Source organism: Neocloeon triangulifer, unplaced genomic scaffold (genome assembly GCF_031216515.1).
Source record: "Neocloeon triangulifer isolate White Clay Creek 2 clone unplaced genomic scaffold, ASM3121651v1 ptg000003l, whole genome shotgun sequence".
Classification (NCBI taxonomy): domain Eukaryota; kingdom Metazoa; phylum Arthropoda; class Insecta; order Ephemeroptera; family Baetidae; genus Neocloeon; species Neocloeon triangulifer.
In genome coordinates this window covers 7021467-7038521 of record NW_026775546.1, presented here as the reverse complement: position 1 = coordinate 7038521, position 17055 = coordinate 7021467, and the positions used below count along the sequence as shown (strand labels likewise).

At 40.2% G+C, this 17055-nt stretch overlaps 2 protein-coding genes across 8 annotated transcripts in view; one reads left to right on the top strand and one right to left on the bottom strand.

Moving 5' to 3' along the window:
• Positions 1 to 11734, top strand: part of LOC132192889 (titin-like) — a 24128-nt gene extending 12394 nt beyond the window's left edge. The window contains exons 5-22 of one of the 7 annotated variants that reach the window (XM_059613094.1): positions 705 to 1702; positions 1870 to 2232; positions 2332 to 2700; positions 2756 to 2931; positions 3033 to 3333; positions 3388 to 4370; positions 4430 to 4845; positions 4900 to 5012; positions 5213 to 8016; positions 8668 to 8882; positions 9022 to 9397; positions 9450 to 9476; positions 9903 to 10043; positions 10159 to 10307; positions 10363 to 10453; positions 10535 to 10641; positions 10710 to 10748; positions 10907 to 11734. In XM_059613094.1, coding sequence (XP_059469077.1) covers positions 705 to 1702; positions 1870 to 2232; positions 2332 to 2700; positions 2756 to 2931; positions 3033 to 3333; positions 3388 to 4370; positions 4430 to 4845; positions 4900 to 5012; positions 5213 to 8016; positions 8668 to 8882; positions 9022 to 9397; positions 9450 to 9476; positions 9903 to 10043; positions 10159 to 10307; positions 10363 to 10453; positions 10535 to 10641; positions 10710 to 10748; positions 10907 to 11124 — 7886 coding nt within the window. In that variant the 3' untranslated portion in view covers positions 11125 to 11734. Of the gene's footprint in view, positions 1 to 704; positions 1703 to 1869; positions 2233 to 2331; positions 2701 to 2755; positions 2932 to 3032; positions 3334 to 3387; positions 4371 to 4429; positions 4846 to 4899; positions 5013 to 5212; positions 8017 to 8667; positions 8883 to 9021; positions 9398 to 9449; positions 9477 to 9902; positions 10044 to 10158; positions 10308 to 10362; positions 10454 to 10534; positions 10657 to 10709; positions 10749 to 10895 lie in introns of all 7 variants that reach the window. The other 6 variants (XM_059613093.1, XM_059613098.1, XM_059613097.1 and 3 more) reach the window with 6 other exon arrangements.
• On the bottom strand, positions 11425 to 17055 carry LOC132192891 (SET and MYND domain-containing protein 4-like). The gene is made up of 10 exons (XM_059613101.1): positions 16828 to 17055; positions 16134 to 16390; positions 15082 to 15280; positions 14877 to 15016; positions 14150 to 14363; positions 13624 to 13799; positions 12865 to 13273; positions 12189 to 12393; positions 11999 to 12132; positions 11425 to 11939 (listed from the first exon to the last, which is right to left on the bottom strand). Exons 1-10 carry the CDS (start codon positions 16986 to 16988, stop codon positions 11777 to 11779), a joined length of 2058 nt encoding a protein of 685 aa, XP_059469084.1. The 5' UTR covers positions 16989 to 17055; the 3' UTR covers positions 11425 to 11776.

Sequence of the window (17055 nt, the reverse complement as noted above, 5' to 3'; positions counted from 1 at the left end):
AACTTGATACAGAAATAAATACCGAAAGTTTGAATTTCGGTCTCCGCGCTTGGTGTTCCACTAATTGCGGTTCGGCGATTCGACTCGCAATCAGCAGAGCGTAAAGCGCCTTGCTGGGTATGCAATCCGCGCGGCATTCCGCTCCGCTCTATGTTCCCATGCCGTGCTGAACAAAGAGAAGAAAAAAAGCAAAGGAGGAAACTAATCCTTTTTTGTAACTAACGGCTGCTTTTCCAATTTAATATATTCTAGATATTTTTCCAATCAAAACTGTTTTTTAAATACTGTGTTGTTGCTTTTATCATTAATTATTATTGGTTATTTGTAATTTGTTTAAAAGATACAACAATTTAAATTTAAAATTTCAATTGCACAATTTCTTCATCTTCGTAAAATCTTTACATTTCTATTAAAAATAAATTTATTTTGCATTCATGCACTCTCTTGATTTGAATTTTGGATATTTCCGGAGAAACTATTATTATGTTGGTGTTTAATTAAAAAGCTCGATTTAATTTTTGAATATGGGCGTAATTTAATACTAGAAATGATAATGGCTTAGCATAAACGCAACACGCATTAATTATGCCATGATTGCCATGTTTTTTACTTAATAAAAAAAAAATTTGTTAGAATTTTTCAGACTGAGTTGAATTTAAACACTTTTGGGTGAAATAGCTAAATTATTATTATGTGTGTTTCAGAAATGAAAAATGGCACTGAGAAAGACGACGGAGCACAAACCGCATCCGACGGCAATGAAACGGATGAAGAGTTGCGCTTCATATCGATGTATATAAAACAAGAAGAGGAGATGGAGCCCATCGAAGAGATGCAGACTGAGGTGGTTTCCAGCGTTGTGATCAACCTGCTGGACCACATGGAGAACAACGTGAACAACACTGAGACAGTCGATCTTGAGAGTGAAGCAGTGAACGGCCATTACAGTTTGCCGAGTGAGCTGCCAATCAAGGAGGAAATTGTGACCCAGAGTGAGGAGGAAACCAACGAAAAAGATCAGCAGCTTGATATTGTGAGCCACATAGTTTTGAACAGAGACAGTGAAAATGAAGATGAGGCTGCTGAAGAAGTTGTGCAAAAAGAACCTCAAGTGGAAACAAAATGTTTGGAGGAGGTTTCAGAGAAAAGTCCTGAGACTCCCAAAGTAAGGGTGGACGAAAATGTGGAGAGCGAAGTGTCAACCTGCGTGTCCAGTTTGTGTGACGTGCTCGACTCAGTCGACGAAGTCGTCAGCAAAGTTGAGAAGTCGCCAAAATCAAAGAGCAAACCGGCTGAGAAAGAAACAGAAACTGCCAAACCACCTGAAAACAATGAGAAAGAAAAGGTTGATGAAGTCAAGGAGGATGGAAAGGAGCTGCCAAAGATAGACCCTGTTGATACAGAAAAGGTGGAAGACATTCCAAAGACTCCTTCCGTGAAAGAACCAAAAGTTGTTGCTCCGAGTGAGCCTGCCAAGAAAAAGGAAGCTGTCAAGCTGCCGCAAATAGTGCCTTGTGTCCCACCAGTAGTCGAAAAGGCTAAGAGGAAGCCGCGAAAGAAAAAGCAGGAGCCAATCGTGGCGCCTGTCCTGCCTTTTCCTACCTCGTTCTTCCCTCCCCCACCATTGTTAGCTCCACCACCTGCACTTGCCTTCAACTTTCCTGCACAAATACCTGTTGACCTCAGCGTGGCAAAGAAAAAGGTAAAGAACTTAAAAAGAAGTTTACTTCTCTTATTTATCATTTTTAAAATAATTAATATAATTATTTCAATAAAAGGCCACAACTAATAATTATATTGGATTATTAAAAAAATGAGTGGATGGACTGTAAAATTTCTAATTTGGGATAAAAAAAAATTGTGTTTTAGGTGCAAAAAGTGGCGCCCATTTCCTCCGTGATGCCTCAACTGCCTCAGCTACCTTCGTCCTCTGCCGCTGACCAAGTGCTTGACCTCAGCGTCAGGCGCATTCCTCGATCAGAGAAGAAAGTCAAGCCCATCAAAAGGCTGTCCAAGAAAGCGCTGCAGAGCGTCTTCCACCCCTACGTCAACCCTGCAGACCTGCTTCAGGTGGGAGTGCCGCCCATGCTGCTGCCTCCAATGCCCATGCCTCACTTGGAGGCAAGGAAAAGCAAAAAGGCGGCGCAGAGTGCACCCCCGCCACAAAGAATTACACCTTTTGTGTTCCACATTGAGGACCGCCACCTCGGCATTGCCCCTAATGGAACAAAGGTTAGTAGAATTCCCCAAATTTATTTTAGATTCTTACTTAAAATGAGTAACAATAAAATTAAATTTTTTCAACCAAAAAAATCTTTCGTTTGTTTCCAGCTTTACAACTGTGACATCTGCAGCGGCTCCTACCAGCGGCAGTTCAGCCTCAAGAGGCATTATCTTCGATCCCACATCAACACTCGGCTGCTCTCTGACCGCGACGCTGCCAACTGCGGAATCATCATTGGCCCCGATACTCCTCCCAACGTAACTGATCTCTACCGGTGCCACTTCTGCCCGGCCCTGTTCTTCCGTCACAGGGAGGAGTTGATGAATCACCTGACCTTGCACCCTGACGACTCGATTGCCTCTTCGGGCAGTCCAGTGCTGCCCCTGGGCCCTCCTTCCCAAGTTTTCTCCTGCGAACACTGCTCCACTACCTTTACCAATAGAATCAACTTGCTCAAGCACCAAGCCCTTCACCAGGTAATTTAACTCTATATAAAATATTTTCAAACTTACCTGTGGATGTCCCTTTTAGGCACAAGATTTTCCCTGCTTCTACTGCTACAGAGTATTCTCCTCCCCCACTGCCCGAGAGCGTCATCATGTGCAGCACACCAACAATGACAATCAGCACCCTTGCATGTTTCTCTGCGGCAAGACTTTCAGGACCTTACCTGAACTAAGATCCCATCTGCAAGTTGCGCACAACAAGTGAGTTGATATGAAAAATATATATTTGGTCAAAAAAAAGAAGAAAAAACCTGTCATGTTAAGACTTTCAACAATTTTAATTGATTCGTTTTATCTTTTAGGGAATATTTTGGATGCTCGAAATGCACTGAGCGCTTTATGGACACTGCCCAGCTGGATGTGCACACTCGCATGGCCCACCCAGGCCCAGTCCACGAACCGCCCATAATAAGCATCACTCCAATCATCGAAGAGCCGTTGCCACCACCTCTTCCACCCAAGCAGCAAACCTCTGAGGAGTCAATCAAATATTCTTGCAGCATGTGCAACGAAAGCTTCCCAAGCTACGTCAGCATGTGCAAGCACCGACGAGTGGCTCATGGCACTGTTGGGAAACACACCAAAACTGCCTCACCTGCAAAGGTATTAAAACATGGAAATGGATATTTATAAATTCTTATCATTCTTTTATTTCAGACACCAAAAGAAAAAGAAACACCATCTGCCACCAAGAAGAGTCCTGTTGTATTATATTTAGAGAGCAAGGAGGAGCAGGAAGTTCAAGGTGAATTTTCCCTGCCAAATTTGTCTGTTGGAAAACAGACGGTGGCCTTGACTTCTGAAGTCACAATATCAGCGTTGCCCCCCGAGGAAGACCAAGCTGCCAGAGTGGAAGAGCAGCCAGTGCTGATAATAGAGAAAGTCAATGAACCACCTAAGCCAGTTCCAGTCGAGCTTCCGAAACCAGTACCCGCTGCTGTCGCAGAAACTGCCACGGCAGTTGAAAAGAAGAGACCCAACATCAAAATTAAAGTGAAGCTCAATTTGGGCAAAAAGTCGCAAAAGAGCAAGAAGAAATCGTCACCGAAAGTAAAACCCAAGACTGTCTTGAAGCTGATCCAAAAAGAGCGTACGAAAGAAACCGAAAAGCCAGCGGATGAAGCTGTTGAAGAAAAAGAGAAAGCACCTGTTGAGTTGCAAGAAAAGAAAGAAACTGTGAAGCAGGTGCCTGTTATAAAAGTGGCGTCTCCTGTTGTCCCGGCAGAACCTGAACCAATTATTCCTGAACCTGAAGAGCCTGAAGAGACTCCTGTTCGTCTGAACCACCCTAAAAAGTATCTTAGCAAAAACCGGGCAAAATCGCCGAAGCAGGAGGACCTTGCTCATTTGTGTCTGAGCACCCAGTTTGTGATTCAGAAGAGGCTCTCTGCCAAGAAGAGTAAGAAGGCCATCGGCGGAAAGAAGATGTCTCGAAAGTCTTCATCTAGACCAACACGCAACAACCCGCACACTTCTGAGGACTTGGCAAGTTTCTTGCATGGGCTGGACCTTGGACTGGCCAAATATCAGATGCCTCCCGAGAGAACCTCCAGGAGGAGTAAAAAGCTGCTGGAGGCTGAATATGTGGTCGAGGAGCTTATTGAGGAAGGTTTCAGTGGTGACTGGATCAGACCGAAAAGGTAAGAACATCAAATTAAATAAAATTTTATATTAATCCTTCCTATTTTTTCCATATTAGATACATTTGCCACATATGCAGAGGTCATTTTTCGGAACTCTGGGACTTAGATGACCACGTGAATGAGGTACACACCAACATTTGGTGCACTTACATGGATGTGGACGCTGCCACCACTCTGCCAGACGACTTGTTTCAACGCTCGATCGAGCCTAACGGCTTAGTCAGTGAGGCCCCAGTCCTTCCACTGACCAATCCTGCCGAGAGCAACTGCACAAAGTGCGGAAAAAATAACTCGACTCTGCCTGATTTGCACAAGCACATGCTTGAATGTGGTGGAGACACAACTTGGATGCTGAACAGTCCAAGGAAAAGAAAGCAGTGGCGGCCGTTTGGTACCAGGAGGAGAGCCCGCAGAGGAATGAAGAGAATTCCCTCCAGTCCGATGAAAATTAACCGGGCTAAAAAACAAGATGGTAGATAATTATATTATGCTTTATATTCACGTGATTTATTGATTTTATTTGCAGGTGATACTATCCAAAAAATGATAGCCAACTTGCCCTCAAAAAGGGGCAGTAGGCGTGTCATCAACTTCAATGACGATGAAATCAAAACTCGAAGCCAAGCAACTATTCATAGTGTAAGTTTTCCTTCACTTTAAGTAATTTTGAAATAATCTTCCTGGCCCATTTTCATGCAGACACGTATGTTAAGGAAAAGATTAATGAAGGTACAATGGCTGTTGTTGTTGTGCTTTAATTTATTTTTGTTCTTTGGTCAATTTTATTTATGTAGATTTAGGTAGTGGCAAACCAAAATTACGCATTTTTCTATTTCCAGCTCCGACCAGCAGCTGCCAATCAGAATTCTTCCAAAGCAAAGCTCAACACAAAGCCGTCACTGCCAAAAGGAAGAACGCAGGCCGTTGCAGAGCGTAGATCGTCTTCCGACTCCAGCAAAAGTTCCGAAAAATCAAGCAAAATTTCTGATAAATCCAGCAAACAGACTGCCAAACCACTGCCTGAAGAAGAACAGAAAAAGGCTGAGAATCCAACTGAAAGTCAAACTCCTATCATAGTCAAGCTGAAGAAGAAGAAAGTCTTCAAGAAAGTTGCCGAAACCGCACCTGCAGAAGAAAAGCCTGAGCCAGCTATCGAACCTGCAGAGACACCTTCTGAGGAGAAACTTGTTGAGTATGGACCAAAACACAACAAGTACGCAGCAACAGCCTGTCCATATTGTGACAAGGGTCTCCTCAATCACTTCTCACTGATTCGACATTTGAAAATCTGCCCTAAGGAACCAAACAATGCCTCCCAGAAGCAAACCAGCGCTGAAGTGCCAAAGAAAGCTGCAACAAAAGAGGTGAAGGAGGAAAATCTGGTCAATGCTTGTCCTCTGTGCAATGAGATATTCTCTTCAAGCAAATTGCTTGAACGCCATGCTTCCAACTGCTGCGAAAGTGCCTCTGAAATTAGCAACAGAAAAAAGGTGTTCCGCAGGCGAGCATCTGAAATGTCAGAAGCGTCGAAGAAATCTAACGCAGATAGTGAAGCACAAGGAAGCGACCCTGACATCAGGAAGTCTAAAAAGGTGGGGAAGCTCTTGAATCCTCGCAAAGATGCAACCAAAAAGCTCATTCAAAAGGCAAAGCTGCCTGTTTCTCTTCAGAGACTGGGTACTTTGAAGAAGATGGATGCCATCAGAGGGGCGGAGAGTGGATCTGATTCAGAAAAGCCAAAGAAAAGGAACAGGGAACTGGAAAATTTAGCTCTCTCAATGTCAATATTCAAATCAACTGACAGTAAACTGAAGAAAGCTCAACCAAAGGAAAAAAGTAAACCTGTCACGAAAGCTGGGAAAAGAGGAAAGATTCTAGAAGACGTCAAAGTTGAACCAGAGACCAATTCTTCTCAAGAAACCAATAAAGAGGCTGTTGAGACTGTTGGTCATTTGATTGACATGGTGGAGAACCAATCCGGAGAGAGTGGCAAGAGGAAGAAGTTTGGAAAGAAATCAAAAAAGATATTCAAATCGTCTGCTTTGGTGGAGACTGACTCTGAAAGTTCTGTCCCAGTTCCCGAAAAGGCGATCGAAGAGAAAGTCGTAGAGGATGGCGGCAAAAAGACGAAAAAGTCTACTAAGGAAACAGAAATTCTTGAGGTCAAGGTGGAAAGGAAGAAAAGTTTGAAAAAGAAAAAGAGTGAGATTGAACCTGAAGCTCCTCAGTCAGTTCCCAAGGAAGAAGAGTTACCCGATAAGAAACCTGGAAAGAGTAAAAAGAAGAAAGAGGGCAAGGCCAAAAAGAATATCGCCTTTGCAGATACAGAGGATGACTTGCCACTTTCGCAAATAATCAAATTAAAGAAAACCGAGGGTGCTGAGACAGCACAAATTCCTTCTGAGTCAGAGAAGCTGAAGAAGAGTAAGAAAAAAAGTGAGAGCAAGGAGTCTCCTCAGAAGAAAAAAACAAAAGTTGAAGAGGTTGTCGAAGTGGCAAGTTCCTCAAAACGGCCTGTTGAGGAGGAAGAAGAAGTGCCAGAGGAACCGCCAGCAAAGAAGAAACGAGGCCGGAAGAGCGACGAAAACAAAACTGGTCCTATGATTACCTTCTGTGCCGCCTGCAAAACAAGTTACTCCACAGCTTTCAACTTCCACAAACACCTGAAGTCAATGAAGCACTTGAATAATGTCATGGGCGAAGGCATGGAAGAATTAGACGTAGAAGACCCTGTCACCAAAGACAACGAGGAGGATGGAATTGTCCCTGACGCAGAGCTTGAAAAGGAAGAAGAGGAGGAAGATTTGGATGAAATCGTTTTCCCCTTCATCAAAGAAGGAACTCCTCCGTTTCCACCTCCTCCACCTCCAAATTCGCCATTTTCTCCAATGGAGGAAGAGAAAATTCCAGAGATTGCTGAAGAAGTGACTAAATCCTTCGAAGAAGTGAAAGAGAGAAAAGAGGCTAAAGTGAAGTCAAAAGAGGTCGTCGCGCAGGAAAAGTCCGACGATGAGGAAGAATGGTTCCAGCCTACACCCCTTCAGCCACCTCCAAAGTGGGATTTCGACGCTGTCCGAGACTCTGTTCCCAACTGGACGGCAAAACCAGCCCCCCTGCCAATGGCCCCTTCCACTGAGGACCCCGTTCCTCCACCTCAAGAAATCGCCGATGAGGACAAAAACTATGATGACGTTTATGGAGGCATTGTCAACCAACTGATTCAGCACTCGGACTACCCGCCCCCACCCGAAGTGGCACCCCTGATGCCAGTGGTCTCTGTGCCACCCAACCCCTACCTCATGGGTAACTACGAGGGCCAGCAGTCCTTGGAGCAAATCCAGCAGGCAATGGGTGCCACTGACGAGGAGATGGCGATGCTGGAAAACCTCGGCGGTGGCACCTCCTTGGTCGCCTTTGTTTATGACAACTCGAGCTCGTACGAAGCAGCTGCCCAGCAGCCGGGATGTTCCGCCACTCTGGTCAACTTGGCCAACGCCACGGGGCCAATTGAGCCTTTGGAGAACGCAGAAATCATGGACTTGGATAACCAGATTAGTGAACAAGAGCAGAGCACCGCCGAAGAAGTGGCCAGAGAGGAAGTCTTCCTGCCTCCTGTAGTGGCAAATATCAAATATGCGGCAAAGTAAGTTCAAATATTTATCTCTAATTAGCCATCAAGCTGAATTTTAAAATTGACTCATAAATTATTAGCATTTAAAAGCGCACCACTAACCTCTTAGGATTATCCAATTCATGATTTTCATTTCATTCGTACAATAATTCATTAAATTGAAATTGACTTTTTATTAAAAAAAAAAAAAAAAAAAAAAACTGCAGTCCCTTCAGTTTAAAATATGGTCACAAGCAAAATAAAAAGTTCACCGCTTCAAACACCTTTTCTAATTAGACACATAATTCTATTTTCCCAAAGACTGAGTCTGTTGAAAGGAAGGTCGAAAGGTAAAACTCAGTGGTCACTCAAGCATGATTTAGAATTAGCTCCCGCATCTCTAAGTCAGCTACATTATAGAGAGAAAAGTAGAAGAAGACCTATAAGTCATGCCAGTCAGGGCAGCATTCATTTAAAAAAATCACGCTCTTTTTTGCTTGATTTTCAACATGTATTAAAAACTTCAGCAAAGAAACGACTGAGCTTATAAGTCTTCCTCAAATAACACTCTCAAGTCAGTCTGCTTGCAGTTGACAATAACTGTTTTCTTCTTTCATAACTATCATTGGTGTATAAAAATTCCCAAAATTTTCAACTTTTTAATTAAAGTTTTGCTTCTTTCAGGTCTAGTGTGCCACTAGAAACGGCCGCCGAGATCTCGGAAGACCTCGGTTCGACTTCCAGCTCGTCGAAACTGCTCTCCATGTATGAGCAGAAGGAAATGGTCTGCCCCATGTGCAGCAAACACTTTTTGGGTCTGCAGGCACTCGAAGCTCACATTTCGTGGGCGCACAAGGTCAAGGACACAAAGATGAACATCCAGACTGATGTCAATAATGGTGAGATTATTATTGTATTTATGTTTTGATTTGTGAAAATTGTGAAGAATACTTTGCATTTCTTGATAATAATTTTCATATAATTTTTGTAAATTGTCGCAAATAAAATTTTTAATTGTTGCGTTTGCTAAATTTTAAGCTGCCAAATCGAGTGACCAAATTGCGAGGGAACGCGACTGTCTGTTAGTGGGTCTGGCAGCGGCCAACATGCTGCACCACGCTGGAGGCATGAGGAGTGGCGTCCTCCGAGCGGCGGCCGGCGCCGTGGCCGACGAGTGCGCCCAGAAGAAACGCAAAATTGCGTGCTTTGTCTGCAAAGAGCTGTACACAGACATGGTGGCGCTCAACGCGCACATACGAAAGCAACACGTCAAGAGCAAGGTTGAGATCAACACCAACGCTACCGGCAACGGTCTCAAGGCCAAAATGACCTCTGCCCTTGGTGGGCTGCTCGACAGGGCGTTGTCCAGCATGCTCGGAAAAGTGCCACTGCCCCCAGTCGAAAAGTCAATGAGGTGCGTTTGACTTTAAATAAATTGATTTTGTTTTTAATTTCCTCTATTTCAGTTTCTACCGACCGAAGTCATATTTATTGTAATTATAATTCATTTTAATTCAATCCTGATTTTATACTTTTTTCAATATTTCACAAAAGATTCTTTCTGCTGTGCAGATAATTGTTTCAAGACAAACTATTCCATAACCGATTATATAACTATTACAAAGCATTACATGACTTACCTCATTCCATGGCAGGAAATAGGTTAGAATAGGAGACGAATGTTGCTAATTTTGAATTAAGGCAACCCAATTTCGAGGGATGCCGAGTTAATCTGAGTATTCAGACCCAGATTTACACTGGTCACCTGCTTGCAGTCCTCATGGGCCTAGAAAATACATATTTTGTAATATGTCATGGTATTTCTCTCGATGATTTGGAATTTAGTTAGTTGATCGGCCATGGAATAATTTGCCGTGGAACAATATGCCTACAATCTTCTTGATTAATAATGTTTTTAGTGATGGCAGTTCAAAAGAGGACGCAGATGACAGGGCTTCGCGCACCCCGCTCATCAATCTGGATACCCCTCTCACCCTGACCGCTATAGCCAAGCAGGCCATCAAGCCCGTCTCCATTTCAGAACAATCAATGGAAGAAAGGTAAGCTTTTAATTGCTACAGTTCACAGTTTGGAATTAAGAAATTTGCTCTTCCTTGATGACTTTCATAATTCATACGATTGTTAAATTTCCTGAATTGTTAAATCATATTTCAGTGGCAACGAAGAGTCGCTGGAATCTGTGATAAACAAGAGAAGAAAGTCAGCCTTGAAAGAACTTGCTCCAAAGCCGGAAGAGGTTGAAAAGCCGCCTCTGTTCCCTGAGTACACTTTCACTCCGAGTTCCTTTGACCCTATTTTGCCAGGTAAATAATATTAATTTAGCCCGCTTTGTGAAATTAATTTTTTTGTTACTTTTAGAACCACAAGGCCCGGATATGCAGTGTCCCATTTGCTTGGGAGCCGTCAAGCATTTCCATTCGCTTTGCAGACACCTCAAAACACAGCACACGTAAGTGTATATTCATTTAAATTTGGAATTTTATGCATAATTATTTCATTCGTTTTTATAACAATCATTATTTGGTTGCAGGGAATGGGCAATGAACACATTCAACACAGATCTATTTCACTACCTGATCCTGAAGCGAGATAACCCTCCCATCACCATCAACAAAAAGTACACCATTTACATCCCAGGTAAGAACATTCAATGTAAGGTGCATGTCCCGCTCTGACAATCGCAACTACAAAAAATGTCTTGTTAGCCCCAGTTGACCCACCAGACAGTCAGCAATGGAACTTAGGTAATTCAAACTCAAGTTCTACTCGATCTGAATCCTTTTTTCATATCTAACAAGACAATTTCATAGAAAGTAGTAGAAGTCCCTGTTTGAAACCCTGTACATTAAACTAACTGCATGATTTTAATTATAATTTGATTAAAACAACAGGAAAATTTTAGTCAACAGCAAAGTGAGCCCTCAAGAGCCAGTGCAGGAGGACCCGCAGCTCACACAGCGCGAAGGATCTCCGAGCAAAGACGAAGACGACGACATAAGAATCAAAGCGTACGCAGCTTTGCAGCAATTGTGCAACAAAAAGTCGCTTAGGGGCTCCAAACGCCGACCCCTGAATCTGAACGACCTGGCCCAAGCAGAAAAGGACTCGGGACCTTCGTGATTTTGGCATTTTTTTTCACTTGGCTTTTTTTTTAATTATTTTCAAGCAGAGTGCTACACTTAAAATATTTGTTTGCTCTTCTGTGAAAACCAACCCTGTATTAATTCCATGGTAATGTTTTAGTTATCCGACCCAGCAGACGTTCTGGGTCCATTTGTAAATAGTAGTGTAAAATTTATATATAAATATAAATGTTAGTGAAATGGGACAGTCAATATTATACGCCCACACAATTGAAGAAAACCACTTTGTGCCTCTCAACCAGAATTAGATAACTGCAACTCTATATTATATTTTACCAACCAAAAATTAGGGTGGAAGACATTTAATAATTTTGATTTTTTTTTGTAACTGCAGACTCCATAATAAATTAATTAACCTCTCATTACTGTATAGATCGATGATTAAAAGTAATATGGTTTTTGTTGTGTGACCAGCAGTTTAATGTGTACAGCACATCGTTGTTAAATGTGTTTGGATACATCTTTGATTTTGACGATAATTATTCCAGGAAACACTTGCAAAAAAGAGAATGTTGATCAAAGACTGTTTAAAATAAATCAATGATTTATGATCTTACCATAAATAAGTTTTATGTTTCAATCTTTTATTTTCCCGCTTAAAAATCTTAACAAATAATTTGTCTTGTGATTTATTTGCCATCCTCCAACGCAAGGAGTTCCGTTATTTTGACTGTACTCTCAATTTCTTTCTGGAGATTATTGTTGTCAGTCTTTGGTGGTTGAACCACCACCACTGTTCCCCAAAGAGACATCAGGCACAATCGGAGGGCGTCGATTGCCAAAATAACCTCCCTGTGAAATCAAAACAAATTTTTGCATTATTTTTCAATTTAAATTGACAAATTTCCCACCTGTCTGGCAAATTGACCATTCCGTCAATAGAATTGAGAAACTGGCTAAGCAAATAAACGGCACCTTCCAACTTTCCTGCCTCCATGGCTTCAAAACCCATGTCGAACATCTTTTGCAACGCTTCTGTTTTGTCCTATTTAATTTAAGACTTAAAATTCAAATAAGTTAAATAATGTGGTTTTTACATACAGGTGATTTGATGCCCTGGTCGAAGGTGTTCCAATTTTCTGAGCACGCCTGACAGGCGCAATTAAACCAATAGCGAGCTCTTAGGCTTGCCTGTCTTTCAGCCCTGGTCTTTTTCGTGAACATTGGACCATAATTTTCGCCAACCATCTCTCCTGGGTGCAGAGGTCGCAGGGCGTGAAGGATCATGGTTGTACCTTGGAAACTCCTAAAGAAAAAAAATACTGAATTATCATTCAAAATATTTTATGTCTAGAATTTTAATAAACTTTATATAATGATGAGTATTAACATTAAATACACATTTACTTTTTAATTCAGTATAATTTTTTTAATTTTAGGTATTTTTATACACTTTAATTTATGATTATTAGTATTGATTAGTATTTTTTTTAAATTTATATCTAAAATATTTTTGTTACTTTAATTATTGAGACAGTTTTCACCTTTTTATAATTTTATATTTAATTACACATTGTTAAATAAAAAAAAAAAATTGCATTGCTTAATGCCTTTCACTTCTTTTATTGTAGTTTTATAATTAAAAATTTCAACTTCCAACTATGTCTTAATATATTAATAATTTTATTTTTCGTTAATTTAATAAGAAAATAAAATATAATTTAAAATATGCAAAACTGATTTTTAGAATTAATGAAAATATGGTAATATTTTTCACCTCTCGACGGAAGGGTTGCAGTCGTGGTTGAAAAGGGCGACGCTCAGGTAGACGGCGACTCCGATGTACTGCGTCTTTGTGCCTTTGATTTTGGTTCGGTCCCAAGCCAGGGTCTCGAAGACCTCGTGCGCGTTGAACTGCAGCAGGCAGAGGTGCCGCAAAAGCGCCTCGCCCACCTTCACTTGGTCCTCGGCGCTCAGGTCGGGCGCCCAGAAATGCTCGCTGCGCTGCAGACACTTGAGCAGGAAAACGGCCATCAGGGTGCGGCTCAGGTAGTCGCGCGTTTGTCTCAGATCTGGGTGGCTCACAAGGCGCAACAGGCGCCGATAGTCAGACACGGATTTTGGCTCGGAACCCTCGCAAGGACGCGACGCTGCATCCCATAATTTAATGAAATCTTTTGCAGAGCCTGAAATTAAATTTGTGTGAGTAAACATAAAAATTTAAATTTAATCCATAACTATATTACATCAATATGTAAATTGCAAGAAAAATATATTTTTTTGTTTTATTTTAATGTGGTTTCCTTGAAAAAATATTTTAATATTTCCCTATAAATTGATTAAAAAAATTGAGTCGTTGAATTGTATTATCTTAAATTTTTTTTAATTAAAAGATAAGACATTTAGTTTAAAACATTAAATAAAAAATTTTAACTGAAACAAAATAGAGTTATTTTAATTAAAAATGAAACAATTTTAAATACTTTTTATTTTAACAAATTGATTAATTAGAGTTTGATTTTAAATACATGCTCACCAGTTCTGGTAATTATTCGGAGTGCCAGATGAGAGAGGACACTCATTCCAAGGCCGATGAACAGATTCAAGAACTTGCACTCGACCCTATGGTATGTATCACATGCGCTTTTCTGGCACTCACGGCCGCAAAAAGCAACTCCGCTGCAATCTGGACACCCGACGGGCGCAACTAACCTAAAAATGTAACATTTTTAGAAAAATTCAATTTTAATGAAAAGAATGTAGCTAAAAATAAATTTTGTCCAACATATTATTTAAAAAAAAATTAGCGCATTCAACATGCAGAATTTTTTCCATAAAGGATTGATAGCATAAATTTTAACTATTTTTCCGCTGCTAACATTAAAAATCAGCCTAAAAAAACATAATAAAGGCAAAAATGGAAACTTAAATATATTTGTTTAGCTGAAAAACAAAATAGTATCACAATTTTGGAAGAAGTTTTGATATAATATTCTCAGTATTTTTTTTTTTTATATATTTATAATTAAAATAAGTTCCAATATAAATTATGGAAATCTGACCGTGTCAAGCAATTGTGGCAGTGCGTTCCAGCCTTGTCCATGAGAAGAACAGAACAGAAAGCGGGTTCGACGGCCAACACATCCCCAGCGTCAACTTTGCTCTTCGCCGCTACATATCGTCCGGTTTGGGGGCTTTCGTGCAACCCTAGCAAGAGGGACGCGTTTGGAATGATTTGGCTTTCCCCGCCCGTCAGACTTGGACACACTAATGTATCTAAAATCATTGCAAAATAATAATTTCCAATTTCCGGGATGAAAACGTAATTCTGAAAGACAATCTCATTTCATAGCCAAATCCAAAACCGAAATCGTGATCGTAAAGTTCGCACTCCCCTAAGCTACTAGCTCAGGGTTCATTCACCTGATTTTTATGCCATAACCAAATGAATTTGAACCTCACGGAGCATGGTTGACCTGATTTCAATCAATTCAGTTAAAACTTTTGGATATTAATTATTGCTGCATATTTCTATAAAAAGATCCGCGCTTATAATACATATGTATATTTCTATTTGGCATTAAATTAATTATTATATAAAATAATATTGAATATAATTAAAATGAAATGGGACAAGGTAAATTATCCAGTTTCAACTCTTATTAAGAGTGCGAAGTTTTTGATCCCAATTTGAACAAATCAGAAAAAATTCCAATTTCACTTATTAAATTCTAAATGATTAAAAAAAATTTGTAATATTGACTTTTAATTTTTTTAAATAAAACTCACCAGTATTTTTAACTTTTGCATTTTTGGGTTTGGTGTCGACGCACTTTGCAATTTCAGCTTCGAGTTCGCTCCTCAACTGGCTGAATTGCGATTTCTTTGGGTCTAAAAGTGTCTGGGCGCTGATGTAAGCCAATTTGGCCCTGGAATTTTAACGAGACCGAATAAAACTCCTGTAACAATGACCAATTTTACGAGATTTTTGTACCTCATCTGGTCTGCGAGCGCAAAGTAGCATTGGCCTTGGGTGCGCAGCAGCTGGGCCCTGGCAAAAGGGTCGGACACGCCGGCGGAAAGGGCCAACTGCGTGTCTCTGAGCGCCAACTCGAGCTGCCCGAGGTCGGAGAGCGCGTGCGAACGCAGGGCCAGCAGGCGGCTCACCAACTCGCACTTTTCCCCTTCCTTACCTGGAAATCGTGCCAATATTCTTTATGTTTGCAATTGTGCAAAATTGTTTCAGCAAGGTTATTTAAATAATGGCACAATAAATTAGCAAGAGGAGGAAAAAGAATAAAAAAAATCACAAATCAGGTTCAGTGTGTAATATCAAATATTTTAGAAGGAAAGACAAGATTGGTTTTCAATGAAATTCTTTTCAAGAATAGCATTTTTTTTTTAACAGCTGAATATCTTGTGAGCTTTCAAGAATTTATATTTATTTCCTGATACGACCAAAACAATATAATTTAGAGTCTCACAATAGTATTAAAGCTTGATTGAAACCTGAAAAAATTAAGGAAAACATTTCAAATTAAATTTAAGAAAGGCTTTAACTGTTTTTGTTAATTGATTCTTAATAAAAATAAGAAGCAATAAATATTTTTTTTTTACATATCTTTTTTTACCTTTTCACATTACTAATTTTTAGTGTTTGTGTCTTAATTGTTTAAAAAAATTTTTTATCTTTGTCGCTGTTTTCAAAATTTCTGCAACTTATATATGAGAACAAATAAATAATTACCGTTTACCACAAAAAATTTAAAATGCTCTCATTTTCTACTTACAGGTTCATGAATATAAAGTATAATTAATATCTGAGCCAAATAAATTTCCGTCTAAAAATTCAAGTTAATTCATGATTAAAAGAACAAACTTCTTTGTTATGCCCAGAAAGCTAAAATTTAATTACTCTGCCATTGAAAAATTTATTGTCTCATTGTCAGCTCATTTCAGAAATTGTTTAAAAAAAATTTAGACATTTTAAATTTATTGTGCTTTTTTTATTGCAATCTAGTCTAAAATGTAGGAAACTCGCATTACTTGGCGCCTTAGTAATGGCTCTGCTCAGGAGATTGAGGGCGCTTCCGGCATTGCCCTTTTCCAGCAAACGCTCCGCCTGCACCATCAGGTCGACGGCCTCCTTTCCGTTTTTCTGCCGGAACATGGGCACCGGCGCCAGACTCTCGATCTGCTCCAACCCCAACAGGTAGGCAACCCGCCGGGCGTCGCTGTCCAGATTGGCGAAGGCGGCTAACTGCGATTTGCTCAGCGAGTCTTCGAAACCCTCGAAAATGGCTCTAGAATATTCGGTTCATTTGTCAGCGTCGCTGGCAGTTAATTTTAGTTAGAAAAGCGTGAAAATTTTATAACAAAAAGGAAAACATATTCATAAAAATCAAACTCCTTAATTAAATTAAATTTGACCACATGAATCAAAGAGATCTTAATTCTCCCAAAATTTATTAATTATTCTTAGCTGTACAGAAATTTCTAGACTATTCTAATTTTTGAAAATTTAATTTCCAACAAAAAAAGCAAAAATAATCTAATTGAATAGGGAAAAATTGTAAAAATCCACATCTAATTAAAGTTTAAAATTTTTATAACACACCAAATAAAATGAACGAAGTTTCTAGAAGTTTCTATATTTTATCCAATTAAATTTTTATATCATTTAAATGTAAAATAAATAAATCAATGACTTTTTTAAAATTAAATAAAAAATAGTTCTCACTTAAAAAAGCCCTCCCTGTTGGACTGCAGAGTGTTCCAGCTGCAGGTCCAGGTGTAAACGGGATCAGGGTCGGCCGACCCTGGCGCCACCCTGTTTCCAGCAGCCTGCCGGTGATGTTTGGCTGCCCTGTGTGTCCGTCCACCCTTATTTCTTGCGCTCATCTTTCGTCGTCACCACTCGCGTGCCTGTCGCGCGCGTGGACCAAACGAGACTAGCGGAAAGAGATGC